The sequence below is a fragment of the Colletotrichum aenigma genome (assembly GCF_013390185.1).
Source record: "Colletotrichum aenigma strain Cg56 chromosome Unknown KSG_Cg56_contig07, whole genome shotgun sequence".
Taxonomy (NCBI): Eukaryota; Fungi; Ascomycota; class Sordariomycetes; order Glomerellales; family Glomerellaceae; genus Colletotrichum; species Colletotrichum aenigma.
Window position 1 is genome coordinate 2,976,487 of NW_023500913.1, and position 18,791 is coordinate 2,995,277.

An 18,791-nucleotide genomic window follows, 5' to 3' on the forward strand; every position below is an offset into this window, starting at 1 on the left:
ACTTCGGTACTCGTTGTCAGATGCCGACACCGAGTCTAGAGCTCGGCAAGCTTGGATCGCCTTACGTTGTGCGCAGCCCTCCATAGCCGCTACTGCCAGAGGCAGTCGCATGGAATACTCCATTATTCAGCCAGAAAGTTCGGATGTTTGGGTATCGAACACATTCTCCGTTCACCACACAGAAGATTCAGCTTTATCCTTATCACGGAAGATACAACCTAACTCCGACGTCCGTCTACACTTCCTACCTTGCACCAAGGAACTACTCCTCTGTGCATCGCACGAGCACGCCGATGCTCACGGGATGTTGATGTTATTGAATACACTTTGCGAGTACATGGCATTCCCATCCGCACCAAAGTTCGACACGCAATCAGACCGGCTGTCACCCCCGCTGGAAGTTGCAGCGGATATTGGAAAGGCATCACCTCGGATAAAACAATGGACTGCGCAGATGCTGCAAGAATGGAAGGCTAGATCTGCTCATCTGCTGTGCATATCCGCAGACCGTTCTGGACCTGGGGTCGGTGAGGTTGGCACTATTCGACTTACACTGACAACCAAGGAGTCTTTGGATGTGTTCACATCCGCCAAGACCAGCAATGTTTCTGTCAATGACCTGATGACAGGGGCCACCGTCATGGCTGCAAAAATGCTTGCTGGCAACGTTCACGGCAATTGGCTAACGCTGCAGGCCCTGTCGTTCGTCTTTCGCCTACTGAGCTTTCTTTTGCTACTATAGCGGCCCAAAATGCAATTCATAGGCCTGGAGGCTCAGCGAAAGAGGATGCATTTTTCACCAAAGAAGGAACACTGGAAGCCATGATGGGTGATATCATCTGGCCAGCAACGAATCTTCTTACAGTCACAGATCCTCAAGAGCACCAACGCTTGAAAAAGGCCCTGCAGCCAGCGTTCACAAGCAGTGCGTTACGTTCTCAAGAAAGCATACAGAAAGCCCATGCGTACGTCATGATTTCAAACATCAGAAAATCTGCTGCAAAAAGAAGCTGCATATATTTGACTCCATTGATGTCACAAGCCATCTGGGATATTATCAGTGATTTATCATTCGGCGAGCCGTTGCTCAAGGATCAGCTTGGTGAGGACCTCCATTCTCTGAGATAATAACACGAACTAACGGCGACAAAGTAAAATTCGAGACACTCAAAACAACATTCTGCGCAGTCAGTCCATTGCTCGAGGCTTTGCAGGTCTTGCTAGCTGTACCAGGAGCACAGGCTTTTGCAAAAGCCTGTGTGAGTTTGGTGCCCCTACTTTTCTGGCTTCCGACCAGGGTTTTGCCTTCTGCACAGCTCCGAAAGTAAGTGAACTTTCATTTTGTTCACTTATCAATTTTCTCTAACGCAATTGACTGGTAGACGGCTTGACCGCCAAGATGAAAATGAAGACTTTTTGACCGCGATCATGAGATGCAGAGAACTAGGCATAAGCATGACAGATAAAGAGCTCCAAAGTAACGCCTCACTTCTCGTGTAAGATTTCAAAACTCCATATATTATTCATGCTAACAATAACCTCGCAGTATGGTTGGATATGACACGACCGCTACGTCTCTATCTGCTACTATGAACCTGTTGCTACGCAATCCGCACTATCTGGAGGCGCTCAAAAAGGAACTTCAAAGTCACTTCACTTCATTCGATGAGATGACCGCAGCATCCTTGTCTCAGCTTCTGCTGCTCAATGGTTATATACAGGAGGCTCTCAGGCTCTTCCCTCCGGCAAATGGCAAAGGCACTAACAGGACATCGCCTGGCGCTTTCATCGATGGCATTTATGTCCCTAAGGGCGTGAATGTTTCCGCCGACATGTATACCATTCAAAGATCGCCTCATTACTGGTCCAGGCCTGATTCCTTTTGTCCTGAAAGGTGGTTTGACAATGGACCGGGTACAGAGTTTGCCAACGACATCCGGTCCTCTCATTGCCCATTTCTCCTTGGTCCGAGAATGTGCGTTGGTAGGGCCGTCGCTCTGCAGTCCATGCGATTCATAATTGCAGGAATGGTTTGCGACCTCGAGCTAGAGGCTGTGGGACAATATGATTGGGATAGCGACGTATCTAACTCGTATCTTTGGACAGACTACAGATGTTTCGCTGAGGTCAGACAACTCCTATAGCTTGTAGATAATCTATTAGGTAGATTCCTACAATTAAAAATGAGAAGGTTTAACCTTACGCTGCGCTACTTGCGGACATGTTGAAGCATAACATGTGGAAAAGTTTGTGCTCGGAAGATTGCGATTTGCGCTGGACAGCCAGAGACTGTAAGCTTCAATTAATCAATCGCATCGCTTGCTATGAATGAAAGATAGGTAATCACGAGCCTCCATTGATGAGGAGTTATGGGATATTATATGAAGGAGCCATTATATTTATATAAGGGAGTAAGAATGCATCGTGAAAAAAGGTCAATTTTGGGCTTGTCTAGGAGGGACAACTTATTTTATGATCTATTGTCCGGGGTTATAATCAGGGTGAGTCTTCTGGTAGTTCCGAATAATTTTCATCACGCCTTCCGGAGCCGGTACCGTTTTTACCCCGTTTGGCTTCCTCACATCAGTCTCCATCATATCCTTGACAGCAAGTTCATTGTGCTCTTGAAGCACACTCTCGAAGTCCCAACACTTCCGCCAAATATTAGTGTCTGCAATCGGGCGGTTGAACTCTTCCATCCAACGGAACAAGTAAACACCAGGATCCTGCAAAGTAATCAGTCAGATTGTGTGGACCAATTGACTGGGGGTTGGTAGAACGAAAATTATGGCAAGTAAGGTGCTCAAATAGAATCATGATGCAGTGAGCAGTGTGGTATGCGTGAAACGGATTGTCGTCGGTACCATTCGGGTAGTAATGGTCATAATAAACAGCCTTTTTACTGTTAGCATTTTCTTGACTTTGATGGCACATAAAAGAATGAACCTTTCTGATATAGTCAAGGCAATGTATGTTGTGATACATCGCCGACTTTGCCATATACGTTGTCTCGCCATCGACGTGGTACTTTTCCGGCATCGGCACAACGAGGGGTCCTTCCGCATAGCAATGATATCTGCCTCCTTGACTGGGAACAGATTTTCTGCTGTTACACGTTCCCATGCCTTGTCAACCTCTTCGCTAGGTTCTGCGCGCCAGATCTCTGGGCCGCCCATCCCGTACTGTGCGTAGCTTTTACGCAATACCAAGGGAATCTCGATTTTGTCCAGCACCGGTGCTACTTCAATCAGACTCTGCACCTACGAAGTGAATGATGTACTCACAATGCATCGAGATATCTTTCAGTCTCGCGTTGAAGCGGTGAGAGTGCTGCCAAGCAAGAAACAGACTGCTGACACCAATTTGAAAAAGCAAGAAGCTGATAATGAACATCGGGCTCTTCATTGCCTCTTTGAATGTCGTGAAAGCTCGTTGAACTCGAGATATCTTCTTAGCTCCATTCAACTCTCCTTCCATCAATGGGACGTCGGACTCTTCGCTAGATCGGCTTCCATGCTGGTCCTTTTCTGAGTCTGCCGTAGGCAGCGCCTCGTAGTCCTTGGAGCGAATATTGAACTTGCTAAATTGAGGCATCTTGCGGAGCAGGCGATTTTGCAAATCTGTGAGGTTCAGTATGCCTGTGGTACTTGATTGTAGGACTGGTAGCTAGTTTCTTTGGAGGTTGACTAGAAAAAATGCTCGAGGGCTTTCATGAACTGTAGAGCTTTGAAGGAATATCTTCGCATGCCGTCTTTCTGGAATTCCTGAGGGACCCAAACTTTTAGGTTTGCAGCTGGTATCCAATAAACTTCTTCATTTATTCTGCGGACTTTGCAGTGCTTTCCCCGACGAGAGTTTCGATGTGCATACATCGCGAGTTTCACTTGGCTATTCTCAATATCCTTGGGAATGAACTACTCGGGTAATTGCAAAACTTGGAATCCATTAAGATCATCCGAAGGTCAGCTTTACCGCTGTACCGAACCCGCGGTAGTTTTAAGGTACGCTGCATGAAAGCTGTCACCAACCACGCGTCCGAATGACTCGGCACAGCTTGCCGCAAGGACTGCCTTGCAGTTTTCGGTTTTTCTTTTCCGTGCTTGGGTCAACCTCGGGATGAAGATGCCACATTGGGCATGCATCTTGGATTATACATCGCAGTTCAACTGATCTTCCATTTCACGAGGCAAAGACAAGGTACTAGTATTGTTAAAAACCTCCGAATAACAGCTCATTCTATAACCCACCTCCAAACTCAGCAGTTCACATAGTCTGCTAAGCTTCGTCCAGTATCCTTGAGATATGTTGAAGTTTCGCGAATGTTTTGGAGATCTGTAGCCTCGTCGGCTTCTCAATCTTCAAGATTGTGTGATAACACGAACTTTTAGGTCGGCTCCACATCTTGAAGAACTAAATGAAATCATTCACATGTGACGCCGTTTATCCGTGTCTTTCGGGCCGTATAGTCATATTCTTGTGCAACTTCCTACTTCCTTACTCTGACAATCTGACCATCACTCTCGGTTCGTGTAATCCAAAATTGCTTCTCACAGCGCAACCCCTGCAGTCTTCGTGAGACAAGATGCTTACGATGGGAGCTCTCCTCGTTATCCAGGCGGCAGTTCTGCCTCTTGTCCTGGTATGTCACATCTTGCACCTCAGCAGCTTTGTCTGAGTATTCTCATAGACCAACACTAATTGAAACAGGTTGCTACTTACTTGCTTGCATCAACCATTTACAATCTTTACCTTCACCCACTCTCCAGGTTTCCCGGTCAGTAAAGTGATGGTGAATCATCACTACATTACATCACTGACATCACTGAAGGCCCTTATTCAGGCCGTGCTCAGGACTTATGGATTTCGCGCCAATGGTAAGATCAACCTTTTGAATACGCCATCTCATTCTCATCGCTTACATCTTTCAGGATATCGGGTAACTGGCCTTGGGAAGTAGAGGCCTTACACGCTAAATACGGCGACATCGTCCGCATCGGTCCAAACGAATTATCGTGCGCGCATCCGCAATCGATCAAAGACATTTATGGGCAGTCAAACATCAACCATCCTCAGTTCTTTAGGAAGTTCACAACTTTCTACAAGCAAACTGACGTCGGCGGGTCCATCGGCACCGAAGTTGACCCGCATGTACACCAAACCATTCGGAAACGTTTGGCGCCCGGCTTCAGTGCGAGCGCTCTAAGAAAGCAAAGCGATATCATCATACGGCATATCGATTCTCTACTCGACCAAGTCTCGAAGCACGGGGCCAGCCCAGAAGGCATGAACATGAGCCAATGGTTCATGTGGCTTGCATTCGACGTGATTGTTGACCTTTCCTTTGGAGAGGAGCTTGGGACAGTTGAATTAGGTGAGCTTCTGTAAGCTGACAGTATTGGAACCTAAAAGCTAAATGCATGAACCACAGGCCAGGGCAATGATTGGATCAACATGTTAGCCAACATCGGTTTCCAAATAGCCTTGGGCTACGTAGTTCGTCGTCGATGGAAAGCACTGCAAGATTTCGTACGATCCTGTCTTGTAAATGAGAAGAGCAAAGCGATGCGAACTAAGTATATCGCCAACGCCCGAGAAAAAGCTAGTCGCCGGCTTCAGAGGGGAGCAGATGTAGAACGTTTTGATTTCTTCAGCCACTTGTTACGCGACAAAGCTCCTGAAGCAAATATTGACTTCTTCGCGTCTCAAGGCACCACGCTGGTTGCTGCTGGTACCGAGACCACGTCAACCTTCATGTCTGCGCTCACCTACTATCTGCTTCAAAATCCGCAAGCCTTGCATCGACTTCAGGATGAGCTTCGACATACCTTTCGGCAGCACACTGAGATCGACGGTGAATCAACGAAATCATTGACGTATCTAAACGCAGTTATTGAGGAGGGCATGCGTGTATTTGCTCCTGCTCCATTTGGTCTGCCCAGAGTCAGCCCAGGGGCCGAGGTGACGGGAGAGTGGATACCAAAAGGGGTGAGTCTATCTGCCTCGTTAGTACCATTGGTAATAACCTTACTGACAAGCCGGGTTTAGACTGTTATTTCCACCGCAGCACATGTAACTTCTCGTGACGAGAGATGGTTTTACAAAGCCAAGGAATTCCATCCAGAGAGATGGCTATCTCACGAGCACCATACTATGAGCCTGTCTTCTCCAATGACCGGAAAGAGGCTTCCAAGCCCTTTTCTTTTGGCTCACGATCCTGCATTGGCATTCACCTATCATATATGGAGATTCGAATTTGTGTTGCTAAATTGGCTTGGAGCTTTGATTGGAAACAGGTGAGGGAACATGAGGATTTTGTCCGGGATGCGCGTTTGTTGGGACTTTGGAAGGCCGCGCCATTCCATGTGCGCTACCTCCCGTTTAAGGGGCTTGAGGTTTGAAAAGTGTAGAATCATGAACTATAGACTCAATTGACGTCGTTTCTACATCTGTTAAGTATGTTCATTGTTGACTGGTCGTGACTAGAGTAGCAACAAACCCATGGGTACCCGTACGGGTAGTACCCAAAACTACCAGTACCCATGGGTAATCCACGGGTACTCATACAACCCAAACTTAATATGGATAGCAAAGAAAACGAAAAATTAACGACAGTCATTGTCTTCTGTTTGTGCACAATGATCAACCATCAGTAATCAGAAGGTTTCACTTGGTCATGATGAACTTCAAACTTTCAACTTGATGTTGGCCATTTAAAGGTATCTTTTCTCCGCGAAAATTGTGAGAGCCTGATTTCTACCTATAAATAGCAAAAGAACCGATTTCCGTTTCGTGAAAAACAAAAAAATACATCCGGTCTTCAAACAGTGATATCCCTCAAACTCAGTCTACCAAGAAGAATTCGCATCACTGGGTTGCTATCCCCCAATGCTTTTTCGACCTCGCCAATTGTTTGCTCAACTGCCGCCTCAAGTTCCTTCAACCTCTTCAACGACAGAGCCATGGCATTGGAGCTCTTCAAAAGCCCAATGATGTACCTCTTAGTCTCATGAGGCAACCTCGGAGGGTCTGCAGAGTTGTTACGAGACATGTTCGCGGCTTGCTGTCTAAAAATGCCCATGATGTGATCCTGATGCTCGGGGTTCTGTCGCAGAGCCAAAATCAGCGGATAAGACATTTTGCCCTCATCCAGATCTTCACACAAGCCTTTCTGATCGGAATACTCGCTTGAGTGCAAATTCATGTAGTCATCCCTGATCTGGAAGAATCGTCCAAAAAGATGGCACATCTTGACTAGTAATTGAGCTGTGTCACTTCCAGTGACAATAGAGCTTTCTTGAAGCATTTGTCGAGTCAGAAGACTAAACATTGCGCCTGTCTTTGAGTCGATCATTTCGAAGTATTCTTGCTCTGTGGGGATTTGAAGATGAAACTTCCAATAAAGATCCCAGCTCTGGCCAATGAAGAGATGCTCAAGCTGAGTCAAGAGTGTTTCCTGGCACTCGGGATTATTGAGCGTTCGGGTAAGCTGGACAGCCTGAACAAACATGAAATTTGCCGTGTTAATTGACTGCGCTTGTCCGAATATCATGTGTGTTGCTGGTAGACCTCGGCGGAGAGGCGAATTGTCCTCTATGTCATCTAGGATGAGCGAGGAATTGTGCAACAAGTCGACAATCTTCTTGATAGTCTCAAGCGACTCGTCATCCACTAGCAACCACTGATCCAGCGCCTCAACCATCAGTGACCGTAAGCCTTTAGATGGCATAGAGCGTATGTACTGGCATGGAGCCATCAAAGCTCGGTTGCTTAGCGATGAAGAAGTCTTGTTCTCATCCGCTGTGAGCGCAAGAGGCTCGGAAAGCGCCAAATCGGTCGTCGGATATGAGTTGTGCGATGTGACACTTGAGGTGTATGGTCCCGGAGAAGAAACTGAAGACTGAATAGCGACATCGCGGACTGGCGAAGATGAGAAGCTACCGTCGCTGCGCAGACTTTCATCGTCGCGCCATGCATGACGTCGAGGGCAATTGGCGCACCAGTAGTGATTACCGGCAACAATCGCTCCGCAAACCTCGATGTACTTCTTGAGATTCAAGTCGGCATTGGGATTCTCCCCGAGAAACTCAGCCTTAAGTCGCGCAAAAGTTTGTTCGTAATCTATGATCTTCTGGCGAACGGTCTCTCTGGCCTGCTCCATGGACAGACCTTGAGTTCTTATGAACAGGTGGACGGCATTGACAATTCTAGGATCCTCCGTCTGTTGAGCTTGGCGCCACTCGCGGTCCCAACTCCAGTAGTCGTTCGTTAGCACAAGGGCCGATTCAGCCGCTTGGAAAATTGGACGAACAGCCGTTTTCTGCTGTTCTGAAATGTCGACTGCCATCCCAAACTCTACCATACTCCAGAATGCCCTAATAAATATTAGCTTTTTCCCACCATGCTTACGCCGATACGTGTACTCACTCCATGCCCCCATTCAGGTTTCTGAAGATCAGATACTCTTCAAGGCTGGTTATTTCATTCACATCGCTCCTTTCCATCACATCCAGCCATTTAGATCGGTATGTGTTGATCATGCGTAAGGCCCGAGGTCTATCAATCTCCATTGCCTCGAGAAGACATTTTGATATGTAACGCTTCATTTTCATGGAGCGATCAGCAGCCTTGGAACTGCTCCGATTGTCCACTGCGCTTATTTCCATGGCCTGACTAAGACTCTTGTGCTCTTTGAGAGCTTCCTCATATTGGAGCTCGTCGCACAAATCTGCGAATGACTGATCAGATTGAGGAGTGCGGAAACTTTCAGTGACAACACAAACTAACCGTCGTGGATGTTTCCCATGTTAGCCAAGTATGTGATGACTCCCAGACGTTCAGGGAGAGACTCTGGGAAGATGAAAGCCCCCCAATTTCCAACGGGACTCCAAGATGAACCGGACTTGTGCTCCCAGCCGTCGCCAATATAGGCACCCCAGTCCAGAATCGACTGTTTGGTGGCGTCATCTGCAAGATCATCTCTATGATGAATGCGGATTGGTAGTGTTGTGAAGCAGCCAGTGGATGCCGCCACCTCAGCGTCAATATCGACAGAATATTCCCAAATAGCATCCATGATGCGAGAGTTGATTGCCTTGTTGACGTAATGATCCTCCAATGATTTGAGAACGGTGTGATTATGATTTCTCGGCGCTACCAAAAGCTTTTGTTTGCTTTTTCCTCAGAGGGTGATCTTAGTGACTGACAAAGTGTTCTAGTAGTAATGCTTTGCTAAGAGCCACTACATCCACGCGGCACATCGTATAAATCTATGGGAAGACTTTTCCGATGCGCATACAGTAAGGTTCTCGTAGCCTTCCCCGGAGTTGGCCAACTAGGATCCTCCGTAGGTGTTCGGTAAGCTTTCCCGTTCTTCTGGAACAACGATGTCGTCCCTGATTGTCTAAGAGTACGTGCCTGGACCATGCAGAGTACAGCAGGGCTGATGTTTTGGGGCGTGCTTGCTTTGGCCATGCATTAGCCATGTGTTTGGAATACTTTGATACATGGTGCTCGGCTCATGTGTTTTTACTTGAAGATAGTTCGAAATGGTTAAATCCAAAAGTTCGGGCTTTTTTCTTCGGAATAGGTTCGGCACAGAGTCGAAGCAGACGCATGCGATCCCCTCGCGTTAGCCCCACTCTCACCCGCGCAACTTTGTTGTATGCAACAAAGCGATGCATCGTGGAATTACAGTTTCCCTTGAAACGAAAATTCTTTCTCCGCGGAACCTGCCTCTAGGCCGATAAGAAGAAGCTCAAGAGATGGGGTTGCCATCTGATTTTCGTCCAATATGTACTTACCAGGAACTCTGTTGAGGATCCGAAAGTCTCTCGGAAATACGATGGACTGAATCAAGTTCAAGGCTGCCATGACTTCTGGTTCGGTGCCCGGATGTTGAAAAGGATGACCGCGTGCGATACGGGAAAATTCGCGTTCATCCTAGTCAAAGCCAGCGGCCGCGAGAGAGTAACTATGTTCAACGGTGTGCGCTGTCTCATCATCTGTCGAGCGGGGAAAGAATGTAGTGGTTAGCTTTCTTCGTTCTCTCACCGGAGGTGTTATGACAATGTTCAGAGCCATTTGACTCTGCTTTAAGAAATCTCATCATTGCAGGCCCCCTACGCGACATATCGTAATAAGCCAACGATCAATCAATGAGACAAATCTGAGCACATTGAACATATGGTCCTCGCCACAGCATCATGAGCACATCACAAAAACCGCTTCCTATCAGCTTGGCAAGCTCACTGAATTCAACGAAGTGCGAATACCGACAGTTGGGCAGATCGGGATTACGCATTTCTGTTCCTATCCTCGGCTGCGCTGGCTTCGGAGATCCTACAGGCATTCGACCGTGGGTCCTGGGTGAAGAAGAAGCAATATCTCTTCTCAAAGCCGCATATGACCGCGGCATCAACACCTGGGACACGGCAAATATCTATTCGAATGGATTGTCAGAAGCCTTCATCGGAAAGGCCATCAAGAAGCATGCTATCAAGAGAGAGAAAGTTGTTCTTCTTACGAAGTGTTTCTAGGCTGTTGGTGAAGACCAATCTGTTCAGCACGCCATGATGCCCGTGGAGAAGTCGAAGGACTATCAGAACATGTTCGGACTTTCGAGAGCGGCCATCTTCAACGCCGTCGACGCGTCGCTTCGCAGGCTGGATACGACTTACATCGATGTCCTACAAGTCCATCGTTTTGATCCGGACGTTCCAATTGAAGAGACGATGAAAGCCTTGGACGATCTCGTGCGGATGGGCAAAGTGCGCTACATAGGTGCCAGTAGTATGTGGGCATGCCAGTTTGCTCGAATGCAAGTAGGTTGTCAGGGTCTCCTGGGATGTACCCGCGAGCAAAGCTGACGTAGTGCTACCCAAGCATGTTGCAGAACTTCATGGCTGGACAAAATTCATCAGTATGCAGAACTGCTACAACCTTGTCTACAGAGAGGAAGAAAGGGAGATGATCCGGTACTGTAATGATACGGGAATTGGGCTCATACCTTGGTCTCCTCTTTGCAACGGTTGCCTCACTCGTCTGCCTTCTACCACAGATCGTTCGATGAGTAAGAGAGAGGAGTTTGAGAGCAAGTTCGGGCTTGCTCTGGGGCGCTTTGAGCCTGATACCAGCATTATATCTCGAGTTGCAGAGGTCGCAGAAGGTAAGAAATGGCCCATGAGCCACGTTGCGCTTGCATGGATCAACAAAAGAGTATGCAGTCCCGTTGTAGGCTTCACAACTGTCGAAAAGATGGACGATACTCTTGGAGCGTCAGGCAAGATACTTGATCAAGGCGACGAGGAATACCTTGAGGCCTTGTATAAACCGAAGGTCGTGTATGGACATAGTTGAAGCCTCAATCTATTGACAAGCGAGTCTTCGCAAATGTTTAAGAATGGGGCTTTGATAAGGGGTTTCGGCAGTGTTAAACTTTTATTAGAGTATAACATTAGAAGACTTAAAAGTCTCGAGACTCGTCATTCGATGTGAAGGCAGATATTTGGTAAAAGCTTGGTCTATCTGTGGTGTGAAAGACCAGACTATTTAGGTGAATTTCTTGGTGGGATTCACCTCAGAGTCTTTTACGCACTTTTCGGTTACACTGGTGTAAGAAAGTTGTCTATAACCTTTCGCGACAGCACGACGTTTGGTTGTGATTCTTGACCAAACTATAGGCTCACTCCTTGAGCCATGCTTCCAGGACTGTTGTCATTACATTGGATTCATTCGGAGTTTGATGCGGCACTTCAGATCTTTATTAGATCAATCAATTGATGTATCTTTACCACTACTTTTAATTCGCAATTGTCGAGCTTGAACCTCCAGTTCGTGATTTGGTTTTCTTCGGACTGGTTTGCGGCCAACGAGCGTTGCCTTTCTGCTCTTTTGGGGGAGGATTTTGCGTCTGATAGAAACTCGGTGGCCTATTCTCCTTCAGAAATTGTTGCATTCGTTCGAAGGCCGCTTTACGATTCAAAAGTCTCGGTTTACAATCCGCACACGAGTGATCGAAGTCTTCGCGAAGAGCCTCTTCGGCCCTTCCCGCATAATAGCAATTGATGTGTTGCCATGTGTCACACTTCTCGCAAAATATTGTGTTTCCGTCGTCTGCGTTGGATGAGCAAATGCACTTGATAGTGTATGGCTCTTCGTCTGGAAATGTAACCATTGTGCTTTGTAGAACGTGGCTCACGTCGGATTCCAAAGCCCCTGCAACCAACTCGTTACCTTTCGCCCTTTCCTCCACAGGCATACGATCATTCTGAGTAATCGAAAAATCATCAGGTGGCGCCTGCTTGGCTCGCTCCTCTGGGTTGCGCCTTATGAGCTTTCTTACGTTGCTAGGTGAATCGCTGTCATCCTCTTGCTCCGATGCAACGCCAGTCGGTAGGGAAGAAAGGGAAATCTCTTCCAAATGGTCCGCAAGATGGCTCAGTATCCCCACATCTGTGCGCCTCTCTGAACCTAAGCATAGAGGACATTCGATCGATTGGTGTTTGGCAGTCAGTCCATGCTCCCATGCAAGGTGCTGCACCCAGTCTTTACGAGTCTCGAAAGGTATCGTTCCATGGTTACAAGAGACATAATGACAGACCCATGGCTTCAAATCGCTAAATAAGTGTTTCCTGGATGTTCGTTTAGTACATACGATTGCTTTAGAACGCAATCATAAAGACTTACTTCCACATTGTGTCGCCCCTGATTCTTACCCGCCGTCCACATGCCAGGCAGCAAAAAGGTGTCCCGTTCTTTGCTTCTAGCGGTAATTGAGGGATTTTTATCGAATGCCCATTGTCCTGTTTGTATGACATGACTGTCTCTGCATACCTGCTCCCCGTTCTAAGTGATGTCCCAAGCCCAGAGTCTTGGAAAGCCGATCCCGTTTCTGTAGGCGTCGTCAAATCTGCTTCCTGCGCAACTCTCTCATCGTCTCTGTTGACAATATTCCGTTCTTTCTCCAGCTGAATTCTTTGGAATCGATCCCAATTGGCACGAGCCAAACGTTCAACAAGTTCCGCCTGGGCGACTGGAAACCTATTGGCAATGCGATCCGAGTAGAGTTTGAGTGGCGTCCATTGAGGGGTTTCGGTAGTTTTTGTCTGGTTGGAATTTTCTTTTCGAGAGTCTATGAATGGGCACTTGATGAGAGGCTCAAGATCGATCAAGCATTCGACGTCTGTCCGCATGTCGGAGGCGATTTGGTCCCAATCATCTGAAACAGATTCAGAAGACGACTCGCTGTCACTTCCTTCGCTTTCAGAGATTTGGTAGATATCTTGAAGGGCGTCTTTTGCTTCCGATACCAAACATGCTAGAAGGTCTGTTCGCAGTTGCGCATCTTCGTCTGGAGCACATACGGAAGGAATCAAGCCTAGCCAATACGTTAACCATCCAATCAACTTGTAGGGTATTGAAGCGACGAACACTTTGTCAGAGTGTCGCAGATGTTTATTAGAGCTGCTAGAACAGATCGATTCAATGTTCTCGATCTTTCCAAGGTGGCGTCCAGGTTGCCCTCCACCGCACCATACCCATCCACCCACAGAATCAGAGAGCTGCAGCTTTTCTCCAAAGTCCGATGCATGGGCTTGGAGAGGCTGTCCTGAAGACTCATCTTTTTCATAGCAAATTTTGTCGTGTCCACACATTCCGCACAAAGTCGGCTGATCAGACTGCCAGTGCGTGGTGGCTCTGTGGCAATCCAGTCCTCAATCCTACCAGTATCATGATTCTTGTTTCCTGAGGGCAATGACATTATGCGCACAAATGGGCCGATATCAAGATCGTGGATACAGGAATGGATTTGGTCGCATCCGTCAACTTCTTGTGAAGGTCACACGCGTATGATTTGGGGAGAAATTTAAAAACTAGGCAGTTATCCTCCGGACGAGAAGCTGACGTGCCCTTATGCAAGGCGAAATGAGGGGCTGTGCCGCGCGCGTAGATCTGTGACTGCCTGCTTTCATTCGCTCGGTTCTGTTCAATCGTTCCAGCCCCAGCTCAGCCTGCTTTCAATCTGGGCAGCTGCGCTGCGGCTGAGTTTCGTAATCTCCCCCGCGGTTACGTTAATTTACAATATCTCCATCTTCCACTTTCTTCCTGACACCGCTCGAAACACTTCCTTTGTACGATGGCGGAGCTCGCACTCGGAGTAGTTGGCGTTGTCCCTTTGGTCGGCGGCGCAATCAAAGCCTACAAGGAAGTCAAACGCAGACTCAAACTCTTTCGCTACAGCTCGAGAGAAGTCAAAAATGTACTCAAATTGGTCAAGATCCAGCGCCAGATCTTTTCGAACGAGTGTTGCTTGTGGCTCAGGTTTGCTCTAGAAGAGGACGATATCATTTCCGAGATGGCATCTGACCCAGGCCATGACGGCTGGAAGGACCCTAGCCTCGATGAATCCCTTCGATCTAGACTGAAAGAGAACTACAGTGTTTGGGTCGATATCATTGCAGGAATCTCAGTAACGATCAATAATCTTGAGACCGATCTCACAAGTTTCGAAGAATCAAGCGATACGAAGAATTCGGTATGGATGGCTCTTTTCCTATAGGACAATGCCACTTTTACTCCTTTTGCTAACATGCAGATCAGAATAGGAAGCTCAAAAGATCTCTCAAACGAACCAAAGACGGTGTCAAGATCGCCGTCAAAGCAAGCGATTTCGAAAGTACCATTGGCAAACTTCGAGTATGCAACAACGATCTGAAAAGATTACGAGAGCAAATTGGAGAGATTTTCAGACAGAGTTCGCACTGTTTGATACCGTCTAGAGCTTCAAAAAGAGGAGACTGGGCTGGCCTGATTAGAATAAGGCGGGCATCGAATGCTCTTCATGAGGCCCTAGTCCGGGCGTGGAACTGTGGGCAGCCCGGTCATGCGGGACATGTGGTGAAGTTGTTCGTGGAAGCCAGCAAATTGGATGGCGAAGTTCGCATGAATCTAGCCATCGTCTGTCGCAACCGCTCCATGGATCTGCTCCACTCGACTCTCGTTGAGCTAGAAGTACGGTCGCGGAACTTGGAATGGATGGAGGAGCGCAAGCTCTATAGACAGCTTCCTCCACCTGACGATGAAGGAGTTGCTCCTCAGAAGCGGCTCAAGGTCGTTAGGTTTTCAGAGACTACACTCCAAAGACGCATCCAGAACCGGGAAGGAAATGCGACAATGACATGCGAGCGGGGTACAACTGGCGGATCCTGCGACCTTGGATCATCTAAAGATATCTGTAGGGAGCTGACGCAGCAACTCACCGCGAGTTGTTTGGGTCATATTGACGTTCAGTCAGACGAGGGGTTTCGCCACTCATTCTATCCGGCCAAAGATGGCTTCTGCAGCGGAGCAACACGATCTTCATCTCTGAGCAATGATGCTGTCAGGATGGACGAAGTTCTTGATGACGCTTCGCGAAATTCCTTTTCAACGGTTGATCGGCTAAAGCTCGCGCGTTCTTTGGTTTCAGTCGTGCTCAAATTTCACTCCACACCGTGGCTCGGCGACTTCTGGAGATTACGAGACCTGGGTTTCTTCCAAGCAAGCAAGGACGAGGAGGTTTCGAAAGCCCTCAGAACATTACATTTGGGCGTGGAAGTCTTCCAGAGACAGCTTGGCTCCATGGAAGGGGTCCAAACTTCGGCAGAATGTTCTGATAAAGTCTCAGAAGACGATAGGCTGTTCTGCGGCATCGGCAACTTGACACTGCACAGCCTTGGGGTAGTATTGCTACAAATAGACCGATGGGCTAGAGTCGAGCCTGGCGATATTCTCAAAGTTCGAAAAATGGCCTTGAGACCATCCTCATTGGGTCCTCGATATCAGGAGATTACACAGAAATGTCTCCGGTGTGACTTTGGATATGGGTCTGACCTCATGAAGCCACGTCTCCAGGAGGCAGTCTACGAGAATTTGGTTGGTACGTTGGAAAAGATGATATCTAGCTTGGATTTAGCGGATGATTAGCCGCGCACCACACCAGGATACAGTCGCTTTCGTGGGCGCAGAGCCGGCGTTTGGTCCAGTCAGCGTCCTTGAGAAGTGCGACATCATACCATCACCCCAGACCATCGCAGAACTACAATGCTTGTCTTCCTTAATATTATTCCATCGCAGTCCTTTGACCTCTTATATGGAGAGGCGCGATTCCCTCCGCGACTCTAGAAACGGAAATGATGGTGCGTTGTGTTCCACCGGTTACCTTGGTCTTATCGCCCCTTTCATCGACGACGGCATTTTCCAAGGCCAAAGCCAAGCCACAATATCTACACGTTAGCCGTTACCATGGTTCTATTTTATCTCGATTCTGCATGGCCAATTAGGAATTTCTTTCTATTATTTCAGTTCGGGCCTGATAACCAAACATGTCCGGGTAAATTGCACCGGCTGAATTATACATATGCTCCATGTCGAGTCTCATCTAACTGATATTAATATTGATGAACTAAATGGCATCAAGTGAGAGACGGAACATCGTCAATTTTGATACTAATTTGGCCAAAATGAGGACATACACAATCCTATTTAAGTTCCTCGTTGATCGCTTGCGACGAGTTACGCTGGGCTAGCTTTTCTCTTCCTTGGCAGTCTGGCATTTACAATGCGTGCCTGCGACATAGTTTTGCTAGGCTTCACGGCCCTAAGCATTGCTGCTCCTCAATTTGGAATAGGGGAAGGCTCTGTCATTCTGATTCCAGGTGGCAACTCTCCTATCAACCCTCCCTTTACGGCACCGGACGTAAGGCCAGGAAAGCGTCAAGTAAGTAGTCACATCCCAGCCTCAACACATTGTCATTTTCCACATGAGCTTTCGCATATTCCTACTAGCGGTCAGAAAGACGATTCATTAATCTTTCTTCAGATAGAAACAACCGTGACACGCCGCGATGGAAATCTTGATGCCCTCAGAGACACTTATCTCTCCCTAATTGAGCCCTACACCGGCGAAGCCAAGCCATCAGTCGGCACGTACATGATCCTGCTACATCTCGCCGACATTCTTGCAGGCAAGGGCATTGTGGTCGACACCATCGTGCTTGGCGAAGCTACAACCGTCTTTGGCCCTTCTACAAAACGACAGATCTTTGAAATTGGCGGCTGCAAGGACTCTGATGTCATTGGTCTCCGCGCAACTTTGACGAGTCTGCTTCTCATTTACGGGAACAAGCCTCCTTTCGAGATCTGGAACTTGGAGCAAGCCATCATCGCAGCCCTCAAAGCATGTGATCAAGACATCGGTGTCGGTCCCATCATCCCCGACCAACCAATTCCTGGTGGTCCGCTTATCCCCGACAAGCCGGTGCCCGATGGCCCGGTCATTCCAGACCAGCCGGTCCCGGGTGGGCCCATCGTCACTCAATCTCCGGCCCCCGGAGGTCCGATCACCCCCAGCGACTAGATGTGTGGCAGCCAGCTCGCTGGTTCAGTCCCGGCCGAGTCTGAAGATGCGACCAGCAAATACGTAGGCAGAGCAGGGCACCACCGGAGGAACACCACGGACAAAGATAGAGTTAGTGCGCATGGAGAGTATGGAAAAGGAGGGAGGATGCAAAAGGCCATTTTGTCGGCCGCTGGAAAACCCTGTCATGAATCTTCACGATGTTTGACTTTCCCATGTCTTTCCGTTTCTTCTTCTGATGATTACTTTCTCATTCCAAAAGGCTTGATTGACTTAAGCTCGCGGTTTTCGGCTCCAACGTGAGATGCGTTTCATGTTTGCTGAAAGATGAGTGTCAAAGCGTTACAGCCCTATATTCATTTGGAAGTAACAAGACAGAGAAGCTTCGTGTTCCTTACTCTGACAGCTCACAACCTCGAGGCATCAAGATCAAACGACAAGACAGACGAGACAGGAACAGCGGAGCAGGCGGTAATCAAGCATTTCTCCTCCGAAGTCATCTGGTGTTTATTCGTCCTGAAGTTGGGCTCAAATTCTCATCTCAAGGCTGAGGAGTGAGATTGCGGTATGAGAATCATCTCAAGGTCCCGGATAGAGTCGCAAACGAGTATCAGCTATGATCCTCATCGTCGCAGGACGCCCGACACTCCCGGTCAGCCTCGTGATAAAGCCATCACCAAACCCACCAACATGTCAACGCCAAGAAACACGGCGATGGGTGTTCCTGTTTTTATCAGCCTTCTCCCGCAACTTTAACACCGAACACGCAGGCCTCATCACCCTTTTCCTCCGCTATCCGGTTCCGGTTCTAGAAGAGGCGCATAGCAACTCAAATCTCGCTCAGACAAGCTGTCAATGTTTCGTTATCACGGAAAGATATCATAGGGCAGCAAAAGTCAACTTTAACAACGGATTTCCCCCTGATCCTATTTCTCCTGCTTCAACTGAAGTCACGATGCCATATCCAATGACAAGCCCCCGGTCGTCGGCCCAGTTGTCCGAGGCGCGTCCCTGATGGCTGACAAACTCAAACAAGTTCTATTGCGGGCGGGAAGCCACAGTCCTTCGCGGTCATGCTTCACTTGAAACTCCCGACCGAACTCCGGCCAGTCTGCCGACGAGCACGGAGCACCCACTCCGGCCGTAAGCCTTCTTTTCTTGTGCGGTGACCCCAGGCGCCACTCGGCCGCCCAAAAGGACTGCCGCATGCCGTCCGGCCGCAGTGGTGGAAGATGGGCGGATGGTAAAGTCGTAGTCGATTCAAGGATTTCCGAAAACGTGCTTCTGACCTCGTCCTTACCCCAAACCAGACAGCACACACACAAATACACATGCAGGACGAGAAAGGCTAATCTTGGTTGCTGCCACTGCTGCCACGCTGACAAAGACGCGTGCA

The 18,791-nt window shown here is 48.2% G+C and overlaps 8 protein-coding genes across 8 annotated transcripts; 5 read left to right on the plus strand and 3 right to left on the minus strand.

The window, feature by feature from the left end:
* Positions 1–2,477: 2,477 nt before the first annotated feature.
* CGCA056_v011062 (uncharacterized protein) lies at positions 2,478–3,594 on the minus strand (the record flags this gene model as incomplete). The annotated part of the gene is made up of 3 exons (XM_037326309.1): positions 2,478–2,726; positions 3,114–3,238; positions 3,285–3,594. The coding sequence occupies 3 exons, from the start codon at positions 3,592–3,594 to the stop codon at positions 2,478–2,480; spliced, it is 684 nt and encodes a 227-aa protein (XP_037175308.1).
* Positions 3,595–4,582: 988 nt separating this feature from the next.
* BOA3-1 (Cytochrome P450 monooxygenase BOA3) lies at positions 4,583–5,385 on the plus strand (the record flags this gene model as incomplete). The annotated part of the gene is made up of 4 exons (XM_037326310.1): positions 4,583–4,639; positions 4,708–4,774; positions 4,829–4,874; positions 4,929–5,385. 4 exons carry the CDS (start codon positions 4,583–4,585, stop codon positions 5,383–5,385), a joined length of 627 nt encoding a protein of 208 aa, XP_037175307.1.
* A 366-nt stretch (positions 5,386–5,751) lies between these two features.
* BOA3-0 (Cytochrome P450 monooxygenase BOA3) lies at positions 5,752–6,297 on the plus strand (the record flags this gene model as incomplete). Its single annotated transcript, XM_037326311.1, has 2 exons — positions 5,752–5,985; positions 6,046–6,297. The coding sequence occupies 2 exons, from the start codon at positions 5,752–5,754 to the stop codon at positions 6,295–6,297; spliced, it is 486 nt and encodes a 161-aa protein (XP_037175306.1).
* Positions 6,298–6,817: 520 nt separating this feature from the next.
* On the minus strand, positions 6,818–9,073 carry CGCA056_v011065 (Ophiobolin F synthase; the record flags this gene model as incomplete). Its single annotated transcript, XM_037326312.1, has 3 exons — positions 6,818–8,372; positions 8,425–8,725; positions 8,785–9,073. 3 exons carry the CDS (start codon positions 9,071–9,073, stop codon positions 6,818–6,820), a joined length of 2,145 nt encoding a protein of 714 aa, XP_037175305.1.
* Positions 9,074–10,202: 1,129 nt separating this feature from the next.
* On the plus strand, positions 10,203–10,535 carry AMT2 (Aldo-keto reductase AMT2; the record flags this gene model as incomplete). The annotated part of the gene is made up of 1 exon (XM_037326313.1): positions 10,203–10,535. The coding sequence occupies one exon, from the start codon at positions 10,203–10,205 to the stop codon at positions 10,533–10,535; it is 333 nt and encodes a 110-aa protein (XP_037175304.1).
* Positions 10,536–10,571: 36 nt separating this feature from the next.
* dtxS3-0 (Aldo-keto reductase dtxS3) lies at positions 10,572–11,355 on the plus strand (the record flags this gene model as incomplete). Its single annotated transcript, XM_037326314.1, has 2 exons — positions 10,572–10,788; positions 10,871–11,355. The coding sequence occupies 2 exons, from the start codon at positions 10,572–10,574 to the stop codon at positions 11,353–11,355; spliced, it is 702 nt and encodes a 233-aa protein (XP_037175303.1).
* A 1,251-nt stretch (positions 11,356–12,606) lies between these two features.
* On the minus strand, positions 12,607–13,759 carry CGCA056_v011068 (uncharacterized protein; the record flags this gene model as incomplete). Its single annotated transcript, XM_037326315.1, has 3 exons — positions 12,607–12,760; positions 12,832–13,375; positions 13,429–13,759. The coding sequence occupies 3 exons, from the start codon at positions 13,757–13,759 to the stop codon at positions 12,607–12,609; spliced, it is 1,029 nt and encodes a 342-aa protein (XP_037175166.1).
* Positions 13,760–14,134: 375 nt separating this feature from the next.
* CGCA056_v011069 (uncharacterized protein) lies at positions 14,135–17,395 on the plus strand (the record flags this gene model as incomplete). Its single annotated transcript, XM_037326316.1, has 4 exons — positions 14,135–14,533; positions 14,599–15,916; positions 16,695–16,756; positions 16,859–17,395. The coding sequence occupies 4 exons, from the start codon at positions 14,135–14,137 to the stop codon at positions 17,393–17,395; spliced, it is 2,316 nt and encodes a 771-aa protein (XP_037175302.1).
* Positions 17,396–18,791: the final 1,396 nt, after the last annotated feature.